Genomic DNA, 24,820 nt, shown 5'->3' on the forward strand with positions numbered 1-24,820 from the left:
TTCTATTACTAAAGCGGATGTTGTATATAAACAAGTGTAATAATATTACGATTAGACATACTTACATGCAGGCATACTCATTCATTTGCCAGACGGACAGATTTACATCCAAACACTACAACAATTGCGTTGGCAAGCACATCTTAACATTGATAATCCCATTTAATTTTATTCTCACACATTTAATTTTTTTTTTTATTTCATTCATTTTTATTTCCACTATATAATAACATTTTTATATTTTTTCTCTATTTGCATATCGTTCACTCATACATATCTACGCACATATACGTATTAAAAAAATTTATTTTCGTATGCAGTTGCTTTCACTACTCGTCATCATAACAATGTTATTTGCACTCACTGGCGGCTATCCTTCCAAGGAGACATTAAAGTAAGTGTATTAGCTGGAATAAGGGTAATATACTTATACATATACAGCAGCGAACAGAAAAATAGCAGTGGAAATATTTTTCAAATTTGGAAATTTAATTCAACTTTTTTATTTTCGATATTTTAAGAAGGAAATATTATGAACTTTGTAGCCGATATTCCGCAAAACAGTCTCAAAAATGATTTCGAAAATTGGGGAAAATTTAAGTAAACTTTGGAACCTTTTATTTGCAGTTTTAAGAATTTTTTTGAGTATACAATTGTGTAGCACACTCATCATGCCAATTTCACAAAAAAAGTTGAATTGAATAATTAGTCTAGTTTTCTACATTTAATCCCTTATTATGTAGCTCAATCTTCCATACAAAATACAAATTTTGATCGTTTTTATACCCTTCATGAAAATCAAATGGTATATTAATTTCGTCACGAAACCCAAAATTGTAAGTCCTTAAAGGAAAATAGATAGACCCACCATTAAGTATACCGAAATAATCAGGATGAAGAGCTGAGTTGATTTAGCCATGTCCGTCTGTTTGTATGCAAAATAGTCCCTCAATTTTTGAGATATCTTGATATAATTTGGTGAGCGGGTGTATTTGGGTGTCCGAATAGACTTTTGTCGGAACCGGCCGGATCGGACCACTATAGCATATATCCTCCATACAACCGATTTTTCAGAAAAAGAGGATTTTTGTCATATCTTCCTCAATTTAACAGATTGAAGCTTGAACCTTCACCATATAATTTCGTATATTGCACATATTGTTGTCTGAAAAAATTGATGAGATCGGTTGTATATATAGTTTATATCCCCCACAACCGATTGTTCAGATAAGAAACTTGTCGTAATTACTGCCTTATTTTAAGAGCTAGAGGCTTCAAATTTCAACGAATGTTTACGTATATAGCATATATTGTTGTCTGAAAAAATCATAAAGATCGGTGGTATATGTAGTATATATCTCATACAACCGATTATTCAGATAAGAAACTTTTCGTAATTACTGCCCTATTTTAAGAGCAAGAGGCTTCAAATTTCAACGAATGCTTACGTATATAGCGTATATTATTGTCTAATAAAATCATAGAGATCGATGGTATATATATTATATACCCCATATAAACTCTCATTTTTGCCCCCTTACGGCTAGAAGCTTCAAAATTCATCAAATTTCATCAAATAGTTACGTCTACGTCATGTATTGTTGAAATTCGTGATTCGTAGTCATAGCTCTTACACGCAGACCACAAAAAACCTGAATCTTTGCATCCTCACACAAAGTACTTTCCTATTTTTTATTTTTTATTTATCTTAAAAATCGATTAGGTATGTACATCTGTTCACTATATATTTCTTATCTTATACATCCGATTATTTGGAGATTACGAACGGGATAAGATTATTTTTCAGCCCCATTCATGAAAGGTATGAAGTCTTCCGCACAGCCGAAGACAGTCCCGTCCTTACTTGTTAAAGTTGAGAAGCGGCTAGAAAATAGTGCTAACAAATGCAACCAGGCTCGGCCATAGTAGTATTGCGCCATCAATCACAAGACAAACAGACTACCTGATTCCCTATCTGCGCTTCGAGGGCGATCTTAAGGCCACAATAGAGGGGGACGGTTGGCGCAAGGGTGCTCAAATGGCGGACGAGGCGATACATGTGTACACAGATGATTCCAAAGTAGTGGAAGGAGTATGGTCTGCGGTATACTGTACTGATATGGAAACAACCAAATCCAACAGGCTGCCGGAGAACTGTAGTGTTTTCCTAGCGTAACCAAAGCAGTAGAAACCCTGGAAGAAAATAGCCCAAGCTGCAATCGTGTTAACTTTTATATTGACAGTCAAGCAGCAATTAAGGCAATAATCTCGCATAGCGCAGCATCTAAATGCGTGTTATAGTGTAAGCAGTCCCTAGAGAGAATCGGGACAAGGAGAAGCATACATCTATATTGGGTCCCAGGGCATATAGGAATAGATGGTAATGAAAAAGCGGACGAACTAGCTAAATAGGGCGCATAATAGACTGGACGAAATTATGCGAAGGCGAGAGGTGCACATGATCGACCAAGCGGGAAAGGCGTGGGTTCAAGCGCGGGGCTGTAAAGTGTCGAGGACTATGTGCAGGCCTTACAACCTTAGACTCACAAAGTTGCTTCTATCATTAAAAAGAGAGGACTGTAGACTCATGACGGGTATTCTGACTGGACACTGCCTTCTGGTGTCACATGCCTTTAAATTAGGCTTGTTCAGTGATAGCATATGTAGGAAGTGCGGACTGGAGAAGGAAACGATCGAGCACGTACTGTGCTCTTGCCCTGCGCTTGCCAGCCTAAGACTCCAGCTATTAGGAGTGATACAGCTGTCGATCTAGAAGCAGCAAATGGCTTATATCCTAGGAAGCTTCTAGTATTTGCCAAGAGGGCGGAGTTATTTTATAACATAGGGCCTGGTTTTTGATAGAGTTTTCCAGTTTGGTCGTTAAAACAAACTTCTGGTAACACTACGGACTTATTAAGTCTATGTGAGGTCCTCATGGACCGGCCAGTTCAACCTAACCTAACCTCGCTTCTTAGGTACCATGCACTTTAACTGTTTTTTGTAAAAATTAATTATTTGGGCTACTTACAGATGTTCTTTGATGAAGGAAGTGGTCCTGTGTGAAGAGGAAAAAATAAATATTTCATTAAAACAAATTGTGAGTCCATTAAGTTTCTGTGTGAAGTTGGTATTAGTACAATAAAGTACAAGTTATGTCTTTCAAAATTCAAATTGATTGTTGACACTCTTTTCTGAAGAGTGTTTCAGATTTTCTTGCAAATAAAAAGAAAAAAATTAAATTTTTTTATGGAGCAAAATCTGAAAAACTTTTTAAAAAACGACTGTCAAAAACTACAGCGAACTTTTAGAGATCTATCACTTGTACTTAGTTAGACAAAAATTTATTAAGCTACAAAACTGTATAATCAAAAAAATTTAGAGAGCTCCAAATAAAAATTTTAAATTTTTCGAAAACTTTTCAAGAATTTTTGAATTGAAATTGTTTTACATGGGTTCAGCTACAAAATTCATAGAAGGTTTTCGCAAATAATAAAAGGAAATAAAAAAAATTTAACTTTTGTTGATGAAATTTGAAAAAAATAGGTGTGTACGTCTGTGTCATCATTAATGAAAAATAGTTCTTAATTGCATGCAAATAATTAATTAAAATAACGGCGGCCACCGTGGTGTGATGGTAGCGTGCTCCGCCTACCACACCGTATGCCCTGGGTTCACACACCAGGAAAGCAACATCAAAATTCTAGAAATAAGTTTTTTCAATTAGAAGAACATTTTTCTAAGCGGGGTCGCCCCTCGGCAGTGTTTGGCAAGCGCTCCGGGTGTAATTCTGCCATGAAAAGATCTCAGTGAAAAGTCATCTGCCTTGCAGATGCCGTTCGGAGTCGGCATACAACATGTAGGTCCCGTTCCGCCAATTTGTAGGGAAAATCAAGAGGAGCACGGCGCAAATTGGAAGAGAAGCTCGGCCTTAGATCTCTTCGGAGGTTATCGCGCCTTACATTTATTTATTTTTTTTTTTTATGATAAAAAGGGCCACCTATATACCAAGTTTTAGATAAATCGAACTATGAACAAAATTTGTTCGAATATATAGGTCCCTGGACCACTTGCCGGAAAGAAACTGCAAAGGAACACTCTCGGTGTTACAGTGAAACGTCGCAAATTTGAATAAAACGGCGCCTCGGAGTTCAGAAGCTGCATACAAATATATGTACATCCTTCTGTCTATACGTGTATATATGTAGATAGATTAAATCGCCTTAGTACACAAACATAAGCATACACGTACATACAAACATACAAACATACAAAAAAACCTTTTCTTTAAGAACTTTAACAAAACGTTTTTTTAACGGAAAAGAATTTTCATTAGATGTAAGTATTCTTCACCATTAACAACATTATCACGCTTAAATACATTGTAAGAAATTAAACATTCGGAGTAATTTCAGTCTTCTCGCTTTTAATCAAACTCAAAACTAAAAACCATTGTGGATAAGACAAGTGTGATGACTTCTGCATAGACGTCAAAATTACAAATAGATTGGATCAGCTGATTTTTTATTGACTATCGCTGTCTCATTCTGTATATTTTTCTATCTTCCGGTGAAGATAGCCGGCCCTATGCACCGCCATATTAAACACCCTGTCAAAGCGCTGCCAAATCGCTTAAAAGCAGCCATATTGAACATCCTGTCAGGCAGTTGACGGATAAGATATCACACTTGTTTTATCCACAATGCTAAAAACTATATGGATTTATTTTCAAAATTCATTTACATTTCATCAAAAGTATGTTTGATATCTAAAAATATTTCAATAAACAGGTGAACAAGTGTATTTTTGTGAATATAATATTAGCAGTTCACTATGCTGCTACTAAATAACTACACAACAATAATAAAGCAAGCAGGCACACTTATGTACATATATACATTAAAGCAAGCAACAATCACACATCGTTATCATCAGCTAAGAGTAGAAGTTGTTACGCACACATATACACTCTTATAGCTAAGTAACCAAGTATGAGATACAACTGTTCCAGAAGGTATGTTCGCGAAAATTCTAGACCTTCAAGGAAATATGCGAACGAGGGAACAGAGAGTATAAAAATAGCGCAAGATGGGGAATAATCTGTCAGTTTGATTTTAACACGCTCTAGTGAAGTACGCGATAATTGTCCTATTTCCGAAGTAGTCTAAATAAAGACCATTTTGCCGTACTGAATATTGGGGTTATTAATTCGATAGTTCAGCATTTATTATTATTACTAGCCTTTACCCGCGGCCCCGTCCGCAAGGAAAAAATGAAATATGTGGGCTATTCACGTTAGCCTGCTTATAAAGTTATCTGTTTAAAATTTTTTTTCTGTCTAATGCATTTTATTTTTGTAAATGAGTAAAAAAAAGAACTTTATGAGCTGATAACCTGATAGGATCCCAAAATGATAACGAAATTATCCAGAAAAAGCCACGAAATGACCCCGACGCTATCGCGGACGGATCCCGAAAACCATCCAGAAAAGCCCCGGAAGTGTTTCCAAAAGTTCCCGAAGTAGTCCCAAAAAAACCCGAAATGACAACGACACGATTCTAGATTTATCCAGATAACCACACAGAAATGATGCCTGAAGGGTACCAAATTGATCCCGAAATAGTCCCGAAAAAGTTCCGAAATTACCCTGACGGGCTCCCGGACGGATCTCAGAAACCATCCAGAAAATATCCAGGAAGGGTCCCTAAATTATCCCGACTAACTCCAGAAAAAGTTCCGAAATGGCTCCGAGGGGATCCACGACGGATCGCGAAAACCATACAGAAATGATTCCGGAAGGATTCCAAAATGATCCCGAAATAGTCCGGAATTGACCCAGATGGGATCCCGCACAGATCCAGAAATGATCCCGGAAGGGTGCAAAAACTATCCCGGAAAAGTAACAAAAAATCCCGAAATGGCTCCTACGGCATCCCGGACGGATCAAGAAATGATCTCGGAAGGGTCCCCAAATGATCCCAAAATGGTCCCGAAATGACCCTGATGGATCCGGCAAACCATCAAGAAATTATGCCGAAAGGGTCCCAAAATGACCCCGAAATAATACAGAAAAAGTCACGAAACGACCCCTAGAGGATCCCCAAATGATCCCGTATTAGCCCCGAAAAGGTCCCGAAATAACCCCGACGGCATCCCGGACAAATCCCGAAAACCATCCAGAAATGATGCCGGAAGGAATCCCAAATGATTCCGTAAAAGTCCCGCATTGATTCCGACGGGATCCCGAACGGATACCGAAAATCATCCAGAAGTGACGCCGGAAAGGTCCTCAAATGATCACCTAATAGTCCCGAAATGACCCTTAAGGGGTCATGGACGGATCCCATAAACCATCCAGAAATGATCCCGATATATTCCCGAAGAAGTCCCGAAATGACCCTGACGGGATCTCGAACGCACCCCTAAATGACCCTGACGGGATCACGGACAGATCCCGAAATCCATCCAGAAATGATCTTGGGAAGGTCCCAAAATTATCCCGAAATAGTCTCGGAAAAGTTCAGAAATTACCCTGACGGGTTCCCGGACGAATCCTGAAAGCCATCTCTAAATGATCCCGAAAAAGTCCCGAAATGACCCTGACTGGACCCCGAAAGAATCCCGAAAACTATCCAGAAATGATGCCGGAAATGTCCTCAAATGATCACCTAATAGTTCCGAAAAGACCCTGACGGGATCCCGAACGGATCCCGACAACTATCTAGAAATGATGCCGAAAGGGCCCGCAAATGATCCCGTATTAGTCGAGAAAAAGTCCCGAAATGAACCCGACGGGATGCCGGACGAATCCCAAAAACCAGCCAGAAAGGATGCCGGAAGGGACACCAAATGATGCCGAAAAAGTCCCGCAATAATTCCGACGGGATCCTGAGCGGATACCGAAAACCATCCAGAAGTGATGCCGAAAAGGTCCTCAAATGATCACCTAATAGTCCCAAAATGACCCTGACGGCATCCCGGACAGATGCCGAAATCCATCCAGAAATGATCTTGGGAGGGTCCCAAAATTATCCCGAAATAGTCTGGGAAAAGTCCAGAAATTACCCTGACGGATACCGGACGAATCCTGAAAACCAATCTTAAATGATGCCGAAAAAGTCCCGAAATGACCCTGAAGGGACCCGGAAAGGATCCCGAAAACTAACCAGAAATAATGCCGGAAAGGTCCTCAAATGATCTCCCAATAGTTCCGAAAAGACCCTGACGGGATCCCGAACGGATCCCGACAACTATCCAGAAATGATACCGAAAGGGCCCGCAAATGATCCCGTATTAGTCGAGAAAAAGTCCCGAAATGACCCCGAAGGGATCCCGGACGAATCCCAAAAACCATCCAGAAATGATGCCGGTAGGTATCCCAAATGATCCCGAAATAATCCCGAAATGACCTCGTCGGCATCCCGGACGGATACCGAAAATTATCCAGAAATGATGCCGGAAAGGTCCACAAATGATCCCCCAATAGTCCCGAAATTACCCTGATGGGATCCCGGACGGATCCCGAAAACCATCCAGAAATGATGCCGGAAGAGCCCCCAAATGATCCCGAAAAAGTCCCCAAATGACCCCGACGATATCCCGGACGGATCCCGAAAACCATCCAGAAATGATGCCGGAAGAGCCCCCAAATGATCCCGAAAAAGTCCCCAAATGACCCCGACGAGATCCCGCACGGATCCCGAAAACCATCCAGAAATGATGCCGGAAGAGCCCCAAATGATCCCGAAAAAGTCCCCAAATGACCCCGACATACTCCAGAAAAGATTCCGAAATGGCTCCGAGGGAATCAACGACGGATCGCGAAAACCATACAGAAATGATTCCGGAAGGATCCCAAAATGATCCCGAAATAGTCCGGAAATGACCCAGATGGGATCCCGCACAGATCCAGAAATGATCCCGGAAGGGTCCAAAAGCTATCCCGGAAAAGTAACAAAAAATCCCGAAATGGCTCCTACGGCATCCCGGACGGATCCAGAAATGATTTCGGAAGGGTCCCCAAATGATCCCAAAATGGTCCCGAAATGACCCTGATGGATCCGGCAAACCATCAATAAATTATGCCGGAAGGGTCCCCAAATGATCCCGAAATAAAACAGAAAAAGTCACGAAACGACCCCTAGAGGATCCCCAAATGATCCCGTATTAGCCCCAAAAAAGTCCCAAAATGACCCTGACGGGATCCCGAAAGAATTCCGAAAACAATACAGAAATGATGCCGGAAAGGTCCTCAAATGATCCCCTAATAGTCCCGAAATGACCGTGACGGGATCCCGACAACTATCCAGAAATGATGCCGAAAGGGTCCGCAAATGATCCCGTATTAGTCGAAAAAAGTCCCGAAAGGACCACGACGGGATCCCGGACGAATCCCAAAAACCATCCAGAAATGATGCCGGTAGGTATCCCAAATGATCCCGAAATAGCCCCGAAATGACCTCGTCGGCATCCCGGACGGATCCCGAAAATTATCCAAAAATGATGCCGGAAAGGTTCCCAAATGATCCCCTAATAGTCCCGAAATTACCCTAATGGGATCCCGGACGGATCCCGAAAACCATCCAGAAATGATGCCGAAAGGGTTCCCAAATGATCCCGTATTAGTCGCGAAAAAGTCCCGAAATGACCCCGACGGGATCCCGGACGGATCCCGAAACCATCCAGAAATGATGCCGAAAGGGTTCCCAAATGATCCCGTATTAGTCGCGAAAAAGTCCCGAAATGACCCCGACGGGATCCCGGACGGATCCCGAAAACCATCCAGAAATGATGCCGAAAGGGTTCCCAAATGATCCCGTATTAGTCGCGAAAAAGTCCCGAAATGACCCCGACGGGATCCCGGACGGATCCCGAAACCATCCAGAAATGATGCCGAAAGGGTTCCCAAATGATCCCGTATTAGTCGCGAAAAAGTCCCGAAATGACCCCGACGGGATCCCGGACGGATCCCGAAACCATCCAGAAATGATGCCGAAAGGGTTCCCAAATGATCCCGTATTAGTCGCGAAAAAGTCCCGAAATGACCCCGACGGGATCCCGGACGGATCCCGAAACCATCCAGAAATGATGCCGAAAGGGTTCCCAAATGATCCCGTATAAGTCGAGAAAAAGTCCCGAAATGACCAAGACGGGATCCCGGACGTATCCCGAAAATCATCCAGAAATGATGCCGAAAGCGTCCCCAAATGATCCCGTATTAGTCGAGAAAAAGTCCCGAAATGACCCCGACGGGATCCCGGACGGATCCCGAAAACCATCTAGAAATGATGCCGGAAGGTACCCCAAATGATCCCGAAATAGTCCCGAAATGACCCCGACGGGATCCCGGACGGATCCCGAAAACCATCCAGAAATGATGCCGAAAGCGTCCCCAAATGACCCCGTATTAGTCGAGAAAAACTCCCGAAATGACCCCGACGGGTTCCCGGACGGATCCCGAAAAGCATCCAGATATGATGCCGAAAGGGTCCCCAAATGATCCCGTATAAGTCGAGAAAAAGTCCCGAAATGACCACGACGGGATCCCGGACGGATCCCGAAAACCATCTAGCAATGATGACGGAAGCTACCCTAAATGATCCTGTATTAGTCGAGAAAAAGTACCGAAATTACCACGACGGGATCCCGGACGGATCCAGAAAACCATCTAGAAATGAAGCCGGAAGGTACTCCAAATGATACCAAAATAGTCCCGAAATGACTCTGACGGGATCCCGGACGGATCCCGAAAACCATCTAGAAATGAAGCCGGTAGGTACCCCAAATGATCACGAAATAGTACCGAAATGACCGTGACGGGATCCCGTACGGATCCCGAAAACCATCTAGCAATGATGCCGGAAGCTACCCCAAATGATACCGTATTAGTCGATAAAAAGTCCCTAAATTACGCCGACGGGATCCCGGACGGGTCCAGAAAACCGTCTAGAAATGAAGCCGGAAGGTACCCCAAATGATCCCGAAATAGTCCCGAAATGACCCTGATTGGATCCTGGACGGATTCCGAAAACCATCTAGCAATGATGCCGGAAGGTACCTCAAATGAACCCGTATTAGTCGAGAAAAAGTCCCAAAATTACCCTGAAGGGATCCCGAACGGATCCCGAAAACCATACAGAAATGATGCCGAAAAGGTCCCCAAATGATCCCGTATAAGTCGAGAAAAAGTCCCGAAATGACCATGACGGGATCCCGGACGGATCCCGAAAACCATACAGAAATGATGCCGAAAAGGTCCCCAAATGATCCCGTATTAGAAGCGAAAAAGTTCCGAAATGACCCCGACGGGATCCCGAAAACCATCCAGAAATGATGCCGGAAGAGCCCCCAAATGACCCCGGAAGAGCCCCCAAATGATCCCGAAAAAGTCCCCAAATTACCCCGACGAGATCCCGGACGGATCCCGAAAACCATACAGAAATGATGCCGAAGAGGTCCCCAAATGATCCCGTATAAGTCGAGAAAAAGTCCCGAAATGACCATGACGGGATCCCGAACGGATCCCGAAAACCATACAGAAATGATGCCGAAAAGGTCCCCAAATGATCCCGTATTAGAAGCGAAAAAGTCCCGAAATGACCCCGACGGGATCCCGAACGGATCCCGAAAACCATCCAGAAATGATGCCGGAAGAGCCCCCAAATGATCCCGAAAAAGTCCCCAAATTACCCCGACGAGATCCCGGACGGATCCCGAAAACCATCCAGAAATGATGCCGAAAGGGTCCCCAAATGATCTCGTATTAGTCGCGAAAAAGTCCTGACATGACCCCGACGGGATGCCGGACGAATCCCGAAGACCATCCAGAAATGATGCCTAAAGGGACCCAAAATAACCCCGAAAAAGTACCGTAATGATCCCGGCAACCATCAAGAATTTATCTCTCGAAGGTACGCAAATGATCCCGAAAGTACCCCGACGGGATCCCGGACGGATACCGAAAACCATCCAGAAATGATGCCGGAAGGGTCCCCAAATGATCGCGAAATAATCCCGAAATGATTCCGGAATAGTCCCGAAAATGTCCCAAAATAACCCCGACGGGATCCCGGACGGATCCCGAAAACTATACAGAACTGATCCCGGAAGGGTCCTAAAATGATCCCGAAATAGTCCCGAAAAAGTCCCGAAATTACCCCGGCGGGATCCCGGACCGATCCCGAAAACCATCCGGAAATGAACCCGGAAGGGCCTCGATATGACCCTTACGGGATTACAAATAAGGTGAAACTAATTATAAAACCATGTTAATAAGGCAACAGTCGCATTGGAGCGAATGAAAAGTTACATAGAAACATACTGGTAAAGCTAATAAAAGCGTGCTAATAAAAACAATTGAAGGAGGGCGGATGGCGGGTGTAGAAGGAGAGGACTACTGATCGTTCCTCCAAAATTGTCTAGATCTCGATCTGTATGTGTCAGATACCAAAAACTATTGATTTAGGAGAAAATATATATTGAGTTATAACAATTTATAGATTTTACACCAGAGGGTGATAAAGGGGGGAGGCGGGCGGCGGAGTGTTTCACTGCTTACTTTGTAAGCCCTCGACTTATTTGACCCCTTGAGTCTGTGATATTGGTGAAGGCCAGTATACGTAAAGTTATAATGAGTAAAAATTATTAAAAAGTAATTGCTCGAAGGGGTCGTGGAACCCCCACCCCTCTTTCCATGTTCGAAAAAAATTTCGCTAGTAGACTACTGTCTGTGTCCCAAATTTCATCAAAATCCGTGTAGCCATTCTGGCGTGATTCAGTCGCAAAGACGAAAAAATATAATAATTAAATTATAACTGTTCCTAGGGGGCGGAGACCCCGCCCATTTTGAAAAATATATAGCTAGTAGATCCTTCTAGACTATTGGCTATATGTGTGCAAAATTTCATCCAAATCGGTCCAGCCGTTCTTGCGTTATTGAGTCACAAAGACAAACGTCTGGACAAACATCCAAACATCCAAACATCCAAACATCCAAACATCTTAACATCCAAACTTTGCCATTTATAATATACTAGCCTTTACCCGCGGCCCCGTCCGCAAGGAGAAAATGAAATATGTGGGCTATTCACGTTAGCCTGCTTATAAAGTTATCTGTTTAAAATTTTTTTTCTGTCTAATGCATTTTATTTTTGTAATTGAGTAAAAAAACGAACTTTATGAGCTGATAATCTGATAGGATCCCAAAATGATAACGAAATTATCCAGAAAAAGCCGCGAAATGACCCCGACGCTATCGCGGACGGATCCCGAAAACCACCCGGAAACGCCCCGGAAGTGTTTCCAAAAGTTCCCGAAGTAGTCCCAAAAAAACCCGAAATGACAACGACACGATTCTAGACTTATCCAGATAACCACACAGAAATGATGTCTGAAGGGTACCAAATTGATCCCGAAATAGTCCCGAAAAAGTTCCGAAATTACCCTGACGGGCTCCCGGACGGATCTCAGAAACCATCCAGAAAATATCCAGGAAGGGTCCCTAAATTATCCCGACTAACTCCAGAAAAAGTTCCGAAATGGCTCCGAGGGGATCCACGATGGATCGCGAAAACCATACAGAAATGATTCCGGAAGGATTCCAAAATGATCCCGAAATAGTCCGGAATTGACCCAGATGGGATCCCGCACAGATCCAGAAATGATCCCGGAAGGGTGCAAAACTATCCCGGAAAAGTAACAAAAAATCCCGAAATGGCTCCTACGGCATCCCGGACGGATCCAGAAATGATCTCGGAAGGGTCCCCAAATGATCCCAAAATGGTCCCGAAATGACCCTGATGGATCCGGCAAACCATCAAGAAATTATGCCGAAAGGGTCCCAAAATGATCCCGAAATAATACAGAAAAAGTCACGAAACGACCCCTAGAGGATCCCCAAATGATCGCGTATTATCCCCGAAAAGGTCCCGAAATAACCCCGACGGGATCCCGGACAAATCCCGAAAACCATCCAGAAATGATGCCGGAAGGAATCCCAAATGATTCCGTAAAAGTCCCGCATTGATTCCGACGGGATCCCGAACGGATACCGAAAATCATCCAGAAGTGATGCCGGAAAGGTCCTCAAATGATCACCTAATAGTCCCGAAATGACCCTTAATGGGTCATGGACGGATCCCATAAACCATCCAGAAATGATCCCGATATATTCCCTAAATGACCCTGACGGGATCTCGAACGCACCCCTAAATGACCCTGACGGGATCCCGGACAGATCCCGAAATCCATCCAGAAATGATCTTGGGAGGGACCCCAAATGATCCCGAAAAAGTCCCGCAATGATTCCGAGGGGATCCTGATCGGATACCGATAACCATCCAGAAGTGATGCCGGAAAGGTCCTCAAATGATCACCTAATACCAAAATGACCCTGACGGCATCCCGGACTGATCCCAAAATCCATCCAGAAATGATCTTGGGAAGGTCCAAAAATTATCCCGAAATAGTCTCGGAAAAGTTCAGAAAATACCCTGACGGGTTCCCGGACGAATCCTGAAAGCCATCTCTAAATGATCCCGAAAAAGTCCCGAAATGACCCTGACTGGACCCCGAAAGGATCCCGAAAACTATCCAGAAATGATGCCGGAAATGTCCTCAAATGATCACCTAATAGTTCCGAAAAGACCCTGACGGGATCCCGAACGGATCCCAACAACTATCTAGAAATGATGCCGAAAGGGCCGCAAATGATCCCGTATTAGTCGAGAAAAAGTCCCGAAATGAACCCGACGGGATGCCGGACGAATCCCAAAAACCAGCCAGAAATGATGCCGGAAGGGACACCAAATGATCCCGAAAAAGTCCCGCAATAATTCCGACGGGATCCTGAGCAGATACCGAAAACCATCCAGAAGTGGTGCCGAAGATGTCCTCAAATGATCACCTAATAGTCCCAAAATGACCCTGACGGCATCCCGGACAGATCCCGAAATCCATCCAGAAATGATCTTGGGAGGGTCCCAAAATTATCCCGAAATAGTCTGGGAAAAGTCCAGAAATTACCCTGACGGATACCGGACGAATCCTGAAAACCAATCTTAAATGATGCCGAAAAAGTCCCGAAATGACCCTGATGGGACCCGGAAAGGATCCCGAAAACTAACCAGAAATGATGCCGGAAAGGTCCTCAAATGATCTCCCAATAGTTCCGAAAAGACCCTGACGGGATCCCGAACGGATCCCGACAACTATCCAGAAATGATACCGAAAGGGTCCGCAAATGATCCCGTATTAGTCGAGAAAAAGTCCCGAAATGACCCCGACGGGATGCCGGACGAATCCCAAAAACCATCCAGAAATGATTTTGGAAGGGACCCCAATGATCCCGAAAAAGTCCCGCAATTATTCCGACGGGAATCTGAACGGATACCGAAAACCATTCAGAAGTGATGCCGGAACGGTCCTCAAATGCTCACCTAATAGTCCCAAAATGACCCTGAGGGCATCCCGGACAAATCCCGAAATCCATCCATAAATGATCTTGAGAAGGTCCCAAAATGATCCCGAAATAGTCTCGGAAAAGTTCAGAAATTACCCTGACGGGTTCCCGGACGAATCCTGAAAGCCATCCTTAAATGATCCCGAAAAAGCCCCGAAATGACCCTGACGGGATCCCGAAAGGATTCCAAAAACTATCCAGAAATGATGCCGGAAAGGTCCTCAAATGATCCCCTAATAGTTCCGAAATGACCGTGACGGGATCCCGAACGGATCCCGACAACTATCCAGAAATTATGCCGAAAGGGTCCGCAAATGATCCCGTATTAGTCGAGAAAAAGTCCCGAAATGACCCCGACGGGATCCCGGACGAACCCCAAAAACCATCCAGAAATGATGCCGGTAGGTATCCCAAATGATCCCGAAATAATCCCGAAATGACCTCGTCGGCATCCCGGACGGATACCGAAACTTATCCAGAAATGATGCCGGAAAGGTCCACAAATGATCCCCTAATAGTCCCGAAATTACCCTGATGGGATCCCGGACGGATCCCGATAACCATCCAGAAATAATGCCGGAAGAGCCCCCAAATGATCCCGAAAAAGTCCCTAAATGACCCCGACGATATCCCGGACGGATCCCGAAAACCATCCAGAAATGATGCCGGAAGAGCCCCCAAATGATCCCAAAAAAGTCCCCAAATGACCCCGACAAGATCCCGCACGGATCCCGAAAACCATCCAGAAATGATGCCGGAAGAGCCCCAAATGATCCCGAAAAAGTCCCCAAATGACCCCGACATACTCCAGAAAAGGTTCCGAAATGGCTCCGAGGGAATCAACGACGGATCGCGAAAACCATACAGAAATGATTCCGGAAGGATCCCAAAATGATCCCGAAATAGTCCGGAAATGACCCAGATGGGATCCCGCACAGATCCAGAAATGATCCCGGAAGGGTCCGAAAACTATCCCGGAAAAGTAACAAAAAATCCCGAAATGGCTCCTACGGCATCCCGGACGGATCCAGAAATGATCTCGGAAGGGTCCCCAAATGATCCCAAAATGGTCCCGAAATGACCCTGATGGACCCGGCAAACCATCAAGAAATTATGCCGGAAGGGTCCCCAAATGATCCCGAAATAAAACAGAAAAAGTCACGAAACGACCCCTAGAGAATCCCCAAATGATCCCGTATTAGCCCCAAAAAAGTTCCAAAATGGCCCTGACGGGATCCCGAAAGGATTCCGAAAACAATACAGAAATGATGCCGGAAAGGTCCTCAAATGATCCCCTAATAGTCCCGAAATGACCGTGACGGGATCCCGACAACTATCCAGAAATGATGCCGAAAGGGTCCGCAAATGATCCCGTATTAGTCGAAAAAAAGTCCCGAAAGGACCACGACGGGATCCCGGACGAATCCCAAAAACCATCCAGAAATGATGCCGGTAGGTATCCCAAATGATCCCGAAATAGTCCCGAAATGACCTCGTCGGCATCCCGGACGGATCCCGAAAATTATCCAGAAATGATGCCGGAAAGGTTCCCAAATGATCCCCTAATAGTCCCGAAATTACCCTAATGGGATCCCGGACGGATCCCGAAAACCATCCAGAAATGATGCCGAAAGGGTTCCCAAATGATCCCGTATTAGTCGCGAAAAAGTCCCGAAATGACCCCGACGGGATCCCGGACGGATCCCGAAAACCATCCAGAAATGATGCCGAAAGGGTTCCCAAATGATCCCGTATTAGTCGCGAAAAAGTCCCGAAATGACCCCGACGGGATCCCGGACGGAGCCCGAAAACCATCCATAAATGATGCCGGATGAGCCCCAAAATGATCCCGAAAAAGTCCCCAAATGACCACGACGAGGTCCCGGACGGATCCCGAAAACCATCCAGAAATGATGCCGGAAGAGCCCCCAAATGATCCCGAAAAAGTCCCCATATGACCCCGACGAGATCCCGCACGGATCCCGAAAACCATCCAGAAATGATGCCGGAAGGGTCCCCAAATGATCGCGAAATAGTTCCGAAATGATTCCGGAATAGTCCCGAAAATGTTCCAAAATAACCCCGACGTGATCCCGGACGGATCCCGTAAACTATACAGAAATGATCCCGGAAGGGTCCCAAAATGATCCCGAAATAGTCCCGAAAAAGTCCCGAAATTACCCCGGCGTAATCCCGGACCGATCCCGAAAACCATCCAGAAATGATCCCGGAAGGGTCTCGATATGACCCTTACGGGATTACAAATAAGGTGAAGCTAATTATAAAACCATGTTAATAAGGCAGCAGGCGCATTGGAGCGAATAAAAAGTTAGATAGAAACATACAGGTAAAGCTAATAAAAGCGTGCTAATAAAAACAATTGATGGAGGGCGGATGGCGGGAGTAGAGGAGAGGACCACTGATCGTTCCTCCAAAATTGTCTAGATCTCGTTCTGTATGTACCAGATACCAAAAACTATTGATTTAGGAGAAAATTTAGATTGAGTTATAACAATTTATGGATTTTACACCAGAGGGGGATATAAAGGGGGGCGGGCGGAGGGTGTCACTGCTTACTTTGTAAGCCCTCGACTTATTTGACCCCTTGAGTCTGTGATATTGGTGAAGGCCAGTATACGTAAAGTTATAATGTGTAAAAATTATGAAAAATAATTTCTCGAAGGGTCGTGGGACCCCCACCCCTCTTTCCATGTTCGAAAAAAATTTCGCTAGTAGACTACTGTCTGTGTCCCAAATTTCATCAAAATCCGTGTAGCCATTTTGGCGTGATTCAGTCGCAAAAACGAAAAAATATAATAATTAAATTATAACTGACCCTAGGGGGCGGGGACCACGCCCCTTTTTAAAAATATATAGCTAGTAGATCCTTCTAGACTATTGGCTATATGTGTGCAAAATTTCATCCAAATCGGTCCAGCCGTTCTTGCGTTATTGAGTCACAAAGACAAACGTCTGGACAAACATCCAAACATCCAAACATCCAAACATCCAAACATCCAAACATCCAAACATCCAAACATCCAAACATCCAAACATCTAAACATCCAAACATCCAAACATCTTAACATCCAAACTTTCCCATTTATAATATATATTAGACTAGCCTTTACCCGCGGCCCCGTCCGCAAGGAGAAAATAAATATATGTGCTATTCACGTTAGCCTGCTTATCAAGTTGTCTGTTTAAACATTTTTTCTGTCCAAGTATTTTATTTTTTAATACAGTAAAAAAAAGAACTAACTGAGCTGATGGGCACGCTTACATGAATAGTACAATACACTTTTTTCGAATTAAAAAAAATACATTTTGTTTCTAAGTTAAATTAATTGATATGACAGGGGTGAAAGAATTACTACTCATAGAACAAAGGAGTGAAACTGCAATTTGCTAAAACCAAAAAGAAGTTTTTAAATGAAAGCAGTGTTGCTTTTTCGGGTATTTAGTTGGTTAAAATATTACAAAAATTTTAATTATAGTTGTAATAGTTCTTTACAGGATTCATTTAAAAATAGAACGAAAAAGCTGTGATATATTAAAGATAAAACATACCGAATTTTAATTACGAATAATTTGCCGTAAATCCACGGCCATGTGTGCTGAATTACCGGTTTCGAAGAGACCTAAAATGATCCCGGAAGTGTCCCTAAATGACACCAAATAGTCACGAAATGATGCCGACGGGAGCCTGGACAAATCTCGAAAACTATCCAGAAATGATGCAGGAAGGGTCCCAAAATATTCCCGAAGTAGTCACGAAAAGTCCCGAAATGACGCTGACGGAATCCCGGACGGATCCCGAAAACCATCCAGATTTGATTCCTGAACGGTCCGCAAATGATCCCGATATAGTCCGAAAAAGTCCCGAAAAAACTCTGACGGGATCCCGGACAAATCCCGAAAATCGCCCAGAAATTATCCCGGAGGAGTCCCAAAATGATTCCGAAATAGTAGTCACGAAAAAGGCCCGAAATGACCCTGACGGGATCCCGAAAACCATCCAGAAATGACTCTGGAGGGATCCCCAAATGATCCCGGAAAAGTCCACAAACCATCCAGAATTGATCTCTGAAGGTTCCGCAAATGATCCCGAAATAGTCCCGAAAGTCACGAAAAACTCAGACCCATCCCGAAAATCATGAAGAAATTATCCTGGAAGGGTCCCAAAATTACCCCGAAATAACTCCGACGGGATCCCGGACAGATCCCGAAAATCATCCAGAACTGAGCTCTGAAACGTCCGCAAATAATCCAGAAATAGCCCGGAAAAAGTCCCGAAAAAACTCCGTCGGGATCCCGGACAGATCCCGAAAATCACCCAGAAAGTATGCCGGAGGGGCCCAAAATGATTCCGAAATAGTCCCGAAAAAGTCCCGAAATGACCTTGAGGGGATCCCAGACCGATACCGAAAACCATCCAGAATTGATCTCTAAATGGTCCGCAATTTATCCCAGATAAAGTCGCGAAAAACTACGAACGGATCCCGAACAGATCCCGAAAATCATAGAGAAATTATCCCGGAAGGGTCCCAAAATGATCCCGAAATAGTCCCGAAAAGGCGCGAAATAACCCCGACGGGATCCCGGACGGATCCCGAAAACCACTCAGAAATGATCTTTAAGGGCAACTGACCCCGAAATAGTCGTGAAAAAGTCCCGAAATTACCCCGACGGGATCCCTAAAACCATCCAGAAATTATCCCTGAAGGATCCCCAAATGATCCAAGAACAGTCTCGAAATTCCCTGACATTTTCCCGAAAATGTAAAAAAATAAACCCGACGGGATCTCGGACGGATACCGAAAACGATCCAGAAATGATGCCGGAAGGGACCCCAAATGATGCCGAAAAATTCCCGAAATTCCCCCGATGGGATCCCGGACGAATCCCGGATCATCCAGAAATGATGCCGGTTGGTACCCCAAAATGATCCCGAAATAGGCCAGAAATGACCCCGTCGGGATCCCGGACGGATCCCCAAAAGTATACAGAAATGATCCTGGAAGGTGAAATGATCCCCTTAAAGAAAGATGAAAAATGAAATGATCCCCTTATAGTTCCGAAATGCTCCTGACGGGATTCCCGACGGATCCCGGAAACTATCCAGAAATGATGCCGGAAAGGTTCCCAAGTTATCCCCAAATAGTCCCGAAATTACCCTGACGGTATCCCGGACGGATCACGAAACCCATCCGGAAATGATGGCGAAAGGGTCCCCAAATGATCCCGCATTAGTCGCGGGTTCCGAAATGACCCTGACGGGATCCCCGAAGGATCCCGGAAACTATCCACAAATGATGCCGGAAAGGTTCCCAAGTTATCCCCAAATAGTCCCGAAATTACCCTGACGGTATCCCGGACGGATACCGAAAAGCATCTAGAAAAGTGGCCGGAAGTTACCCCAAATGATCCCGAAAAAGTCCTGAAATGATCCAGACGGGATCCCGGACGAATCCCGAAAACTATCCATCTAGGTACCCCAAATGATTCCGAAATAGCCCCGAAATGACCCCGCCGGGATCACGGGCGGATCCCGAAAAAGTCCTCAAATGACTCCGACGGGATCCCGTACGGATACCGAAAATCATCCAGAAATGATGAAGGTAGGTACCCAAATGATCCCGAAATAGTCCCGAAATGATCCCGACGGGATCCCGGACGGATCCCGAAAACCAACCAGAAATGATGCCGGTAGGTACCCCATATGGTCCCGATATGACCCCGTCGGGATCCCGAACGGATCCCTAAAACTATCCAGAAATGATGCCGAAAAGGTCCCCAAATAACCCCCTAATAGTCCCGAAATTACGCCGACGGAATCCCGGACGGATCCGGAAACCATCCAGAAATGATGCCGGAGGAGACCCCAAATGATCCCGCTAAAGTCCCAAAATGACCCCGACAGGGTCCCGGACGGATCCCGTAAACCATCCAGAAATGATGCCGGTAGGTACCCCAAATGGTCCCGATATGACCCCGTCGGGATCCCGAACGGATCCCTAAAACTATCCAGAAATGATGCCGAAAGGGTCCACAAATGATCCTGTATTAGTCGAGAAAAATTTCCGAAATGACTCCGACGGGATCCCGGACGGATCCCGAAAACCATCTAGAATTGATACCGGAAGGTACCCCAAATGATGCCGAAATAGTCCCGAAATGACATCGACGGGATCCAGGACGGATCCCGAAAACCATCTAGAAATGATGTCGGAAGAGACCCCAAATGATCCCGCAAAGGTCCCAAAATGACCCCGACAGGATCCCGCACGGATCCCGAAAACCATCCAGAAATGATGCCGGAGGAGACCCCAAATGATCCCGCTAAAGTCCCAAAATGACCCCGACAGGGTCCCGGACGGATCCCGTAAACCATCCCGAAATGATGCCGGAAGAGACCCCAAATGATCCCGCAAAAGTCCCAAAATGACCCCGACAGGATCCCGGACGGATCTCGTAAACCATCCAGAAATGATGCCGGAAGAGACCCCAAATGATCCCGCAAAAGTCCCAAAATGACCCCGACAGGATCCCGGACGGATCCCGAAAACCATCCAGAAATGATGCCGGGAGAGAGCCCAAATGATCCCGCAAAAGTCCCAAAATGACCCCGACAGGATCCCGGACGGATCCCGAAAACCATCCAGAAATGATGCCGGGAGAGAGCCCAAATGATCCCGCAAAAGTCCCAAAATGACCCCGACAGGATCCCGGACGGATCCCGTAAACCATCCAGAAATGATGCCGGAAGAGAACACAAATGATCCCGCAAAAGGCCCAAAATGACCCCGACAGGATCCCGGACGGATCCCGAAAACCATCCAAAAATGATGCCGGAAGAGACCCCAAATGATCCCGCAAAAGTCCCAAAATGACCCCGACAGGATCCCGGACGGATCCCGTAAACCATCCAGAAATGATGCCGGAAGAGAACACAAATGATCCCGCAAAAGGCCCAAAATGACCCCGACAGGATCCCGGACGGATCCCGAAAACCATCCAGAAATGATGCCGGAAGAGACCCCAAATGATCCCGCAAAAGTCCTAAAATGACCCCGACAGGATCCCGGACGGATCCCGAAAACCATCCAGAAATGATGCCGGAATGGACCCCAAATGGTCCCGAAATGACACCGACGGGATCCCGGACGGATACCGAAAACCATCCAGAAATGATGCCGGAGGAGACCCCATATGATCCCGCTAAAGTCCCAAAATGACCCCGACAGGGTCCCGGACGGATCCCGTAAACCATCCAGAAATGATGCCGGAAGAGACCCCAAATGATCCCGCAAAAGTCCCAAAATGACCCCGACAGGATCCCGGACGGATCCCGTAAACCATCCAGAAATGATGCCGGAAGAGACGTCAAATGATCCCGCAAAAGTCCCAAAATGACCCCGACAGGGTCCCGGACGGATCCCGTAAACCATCCCGAAATGATGCCGGAAGAGACCCCAAATGATCCCGCAAAAGTCCCAAAATGACCCCGACAGGATCCCGGACGGATCTCGTAAACCATCCAGAAATGATGCCGGAAGAGACCCCAAATGATCCCGCAAAAGTCCCAAAATGACCCCGACAGGATCCCGGACGGATCCCGAAAACCATCCAGAAATGATGCCGGAATGGACCCCAAATGGTCCCGAAATGACACCGACGGGATCCCGGACGGATACCGAAAACCATCCAGAAATGATGCCGGCAGGTACCCCAAATTATCCCGAAATAGTCCCGAAATGACCCTGACGGGATCGCGGACGGATTCCAGAAACCATCCAGAAATGATGCCGATAGGGTCCCCAAAATTAGTCGAGAAAAAATTCCGAAATGACTCCGACGGGATCCCGGACGGATCACGAAAACCATCTAGAATTGATACCGGAAGGTACCCCAAATGATGCCGAAATAGTCCCGAAATGACATCGACGGGATCCCGGACGGATCCCGAAAACCATCCAGAAATGATGCCGGAGGAGACCCCATATGATCCCGCTAAAGTCCCAAAATGACCCCGACAGGGTCCCGGACGGATCCCGTAAACCATCCAGAAATGATGCCGGAAGAGACCCCAAATGATCCCGCAAAAGTCCCAAAATGACCCCGACAGGATCCCGGACGGATCCCGTAAACCATCCAGAAATGATGCCGGAAGAGACGTCAAATGATCCCGCAAAAGTCCCAAAATGACCCCGACAGGGTCCCGGACGGATCCCGAAAACCATCCAGAAATGATGCCGGAAGAGACCCCAAATGATCCCGCAAAAGTCCCAAAATGACCCCGACAGGATCCCGGACGGATCCCGTAAACAGCCAGAAATGATGCCGGAGGAGACCCCAAATGATCCCGCTAAAGTCCCAAAATGACTCCGACAGGGTCCCGGACGGATCCCGTAAACCATCCAGAAATGATGCCGGAAGAGACCCCAAATGATCCCGCAAAAGTCCCATAATGACCCCGACACGATCCCGGAAGGATCCCGTAAACCATCCAGAAATGATGCCGGAAGAGACCCCAAATGATCCCGCAAAAGTCCCAAAATGACCCCGACAGGATCCCGGACAGATCCCGGAAACCATCCAGAAATGAAGCCGGAAGAGACCCCAAATGATCCCGCAAAAGTCCAAAAATGACCCCGACAGGATCCCGGACGGATCCCGAAAACCATCCAGAAATGATGCTGGAAGAGACCCCAAATGATCCCGCAAAAATCCCAAAATGACCCCGACAGGATCCCGGACGGATCCCGTAAACCATCCAGAAATGATGCCGGAAGAGACCCCAAATGATCCCGCAAAAAGTCCCAAAATGACGCCGACGGGATCCCGGACGGATCCCGTAAACCATCCAGAAATGATGCCGAAAGGTTCCCCAAATGATCCTGTATTAGTCGAGAAAAAGTTCCGAAATGACCCCGAAGGGATCCCGGATGGATCCCGAAAACCATTTAGAAAAGATGCCGGAAGGTACTCCAAATGATGCCGTAATAGTCCCGAAATGACATCGACGGGATCCCGGACGGATTCCGTAAACCATCCAGAAATGATGCTGGAAGAGACCCCAAATGATCCCGCAAAAATCCCAAAATGACCCCGACACGATCCCGGACGGATCCCGTAAACCATCCAGAAATGATGCCGGAGGAGACCCCAAATGATCCCGCTAAAGTCCCAAAATGACCCCGACAGGGTCCCGGTGGATCCCGTAAACCATCCAGAAATGATGCCGGAAGAGACCCCAAATGATCCCGCAAAAGTCCCAAAATGACCCCGACAGGATCCCGGACGGATCCCGTAAACCATCCAGAAATGATGCTGGAAGAGACCCCAAATGATCCCGCAAAAGTCCCAAAATGACCCCGACAGGGTCCCGGACGGATCCCGAAAACCATCCAGAAATGATGCCGGAAGAGACCCCAAATGATCCCGCAAAAGTCCCAAATTGACCCCGACAGGATCCCGGACGGATCCCGAAAACCATCCAGAAATGATGCCGGAATGGACCCCAAATGGTCCCGAAATGACACCGACGGGATCCCGGACGGATACCGAAAACCATCCAGAAATGATGCAGGCAGGTACCCCAAATTATCCCGAAATAGTCCCGAAATGACCTTGACGGGATCGCGGACGGATCTCGAAAACCATGCAGAAATGTAGCCGGAAGATACCCCTAATGATCCCGAAATAGCCCCGAAATGGTCCCGACAGGATCCCGGACGGATCCCTAAAACCATCCAGGAATGATTACGGAAAGGACCCAAACTAACCCCGAAAAAGTCCCGTAATGATCCCGGAAACCATCAAGAATTTATCTCTTGAAGGTACGCAAATGATCCCGAAAGTACCCCGACGGGATCCCGGACGGATCCCGAAAACCATCCAGAAATGATGCCGGAAGGGTCCCCAAATGATCGCGAAATAGTCCCGAAATGATTCCGGAATAGTCCCGAAAATGTCCCAAAATAACCCCGACGGGATCCCGGACGGATCCCGAAAACTATACAGAAATGATCCCGGAAGGGTCCCAAAATGATCCCGAAATAGTCCCGAAAAAGTCCCGAAATTACCCCGGCGTAATCCCGGACCGATCCCGAAAACCATCCAGAAATGATCCCGGAGGGTCTCGATATGACCCTTACGGGATTACAAATAAGGTGAAGCTAATTATAAAACCATGTTAATAAGGCAGCAGGCGCATTGGAGCGAATAAAAAGTTACATAGAAACATACAGGTAAAGCTAATAAAAGCGTGCTAATAAAAACAATTGAAGGAGGGCGGTTGGCGGGAGTAGAGGAGAGGACCACTGATCGTTCCTCCAAAATTGTCTAGATCTCGTTCTGTAT

General features: G+C 45.9%; 1 protein-coding gene across 2 annotated transcripts in view; it reads left to right on the forward strand.

Moving 5' to 3' along the window:
* Window positions 1-24,820, forward strand: part of LOC137246929 (uncharacterized) — a 66,690-nt gene that overhangs the window by 21,978 nt on the left and 19,892 nt on the right. Inside the window, exon 2 of one of the 2 annotated variants that reach the window (XM_067777970.1) lies at window positions 321-394. The exons of the other annotated variant lie outside the window; for it this stretch is intronic. Coding sequence (XP_067634071.1) covers window positions 321-394 — 74 coding nt within the window. The remainder of the gene's footprint in view (window positions 1-320; window positions 395-24,820) is intronic. 2 annotated transcript variants of the gene reach the window in all.

This window comes from Eurosta solidaginis, chromosome 3, assembly GCF_040869045.1.
Source record: "Eurosta solidaginis isolate ZX-2024a chromosome 3, ASM4086904v1, whole genome shotgun sequence".
Lineage (NCBI taxonomy): Eukaryota > Metazoa > Arthropoda > Insecta > Diptera > Tephritidae > Eurosta > Eurosta solidaginis.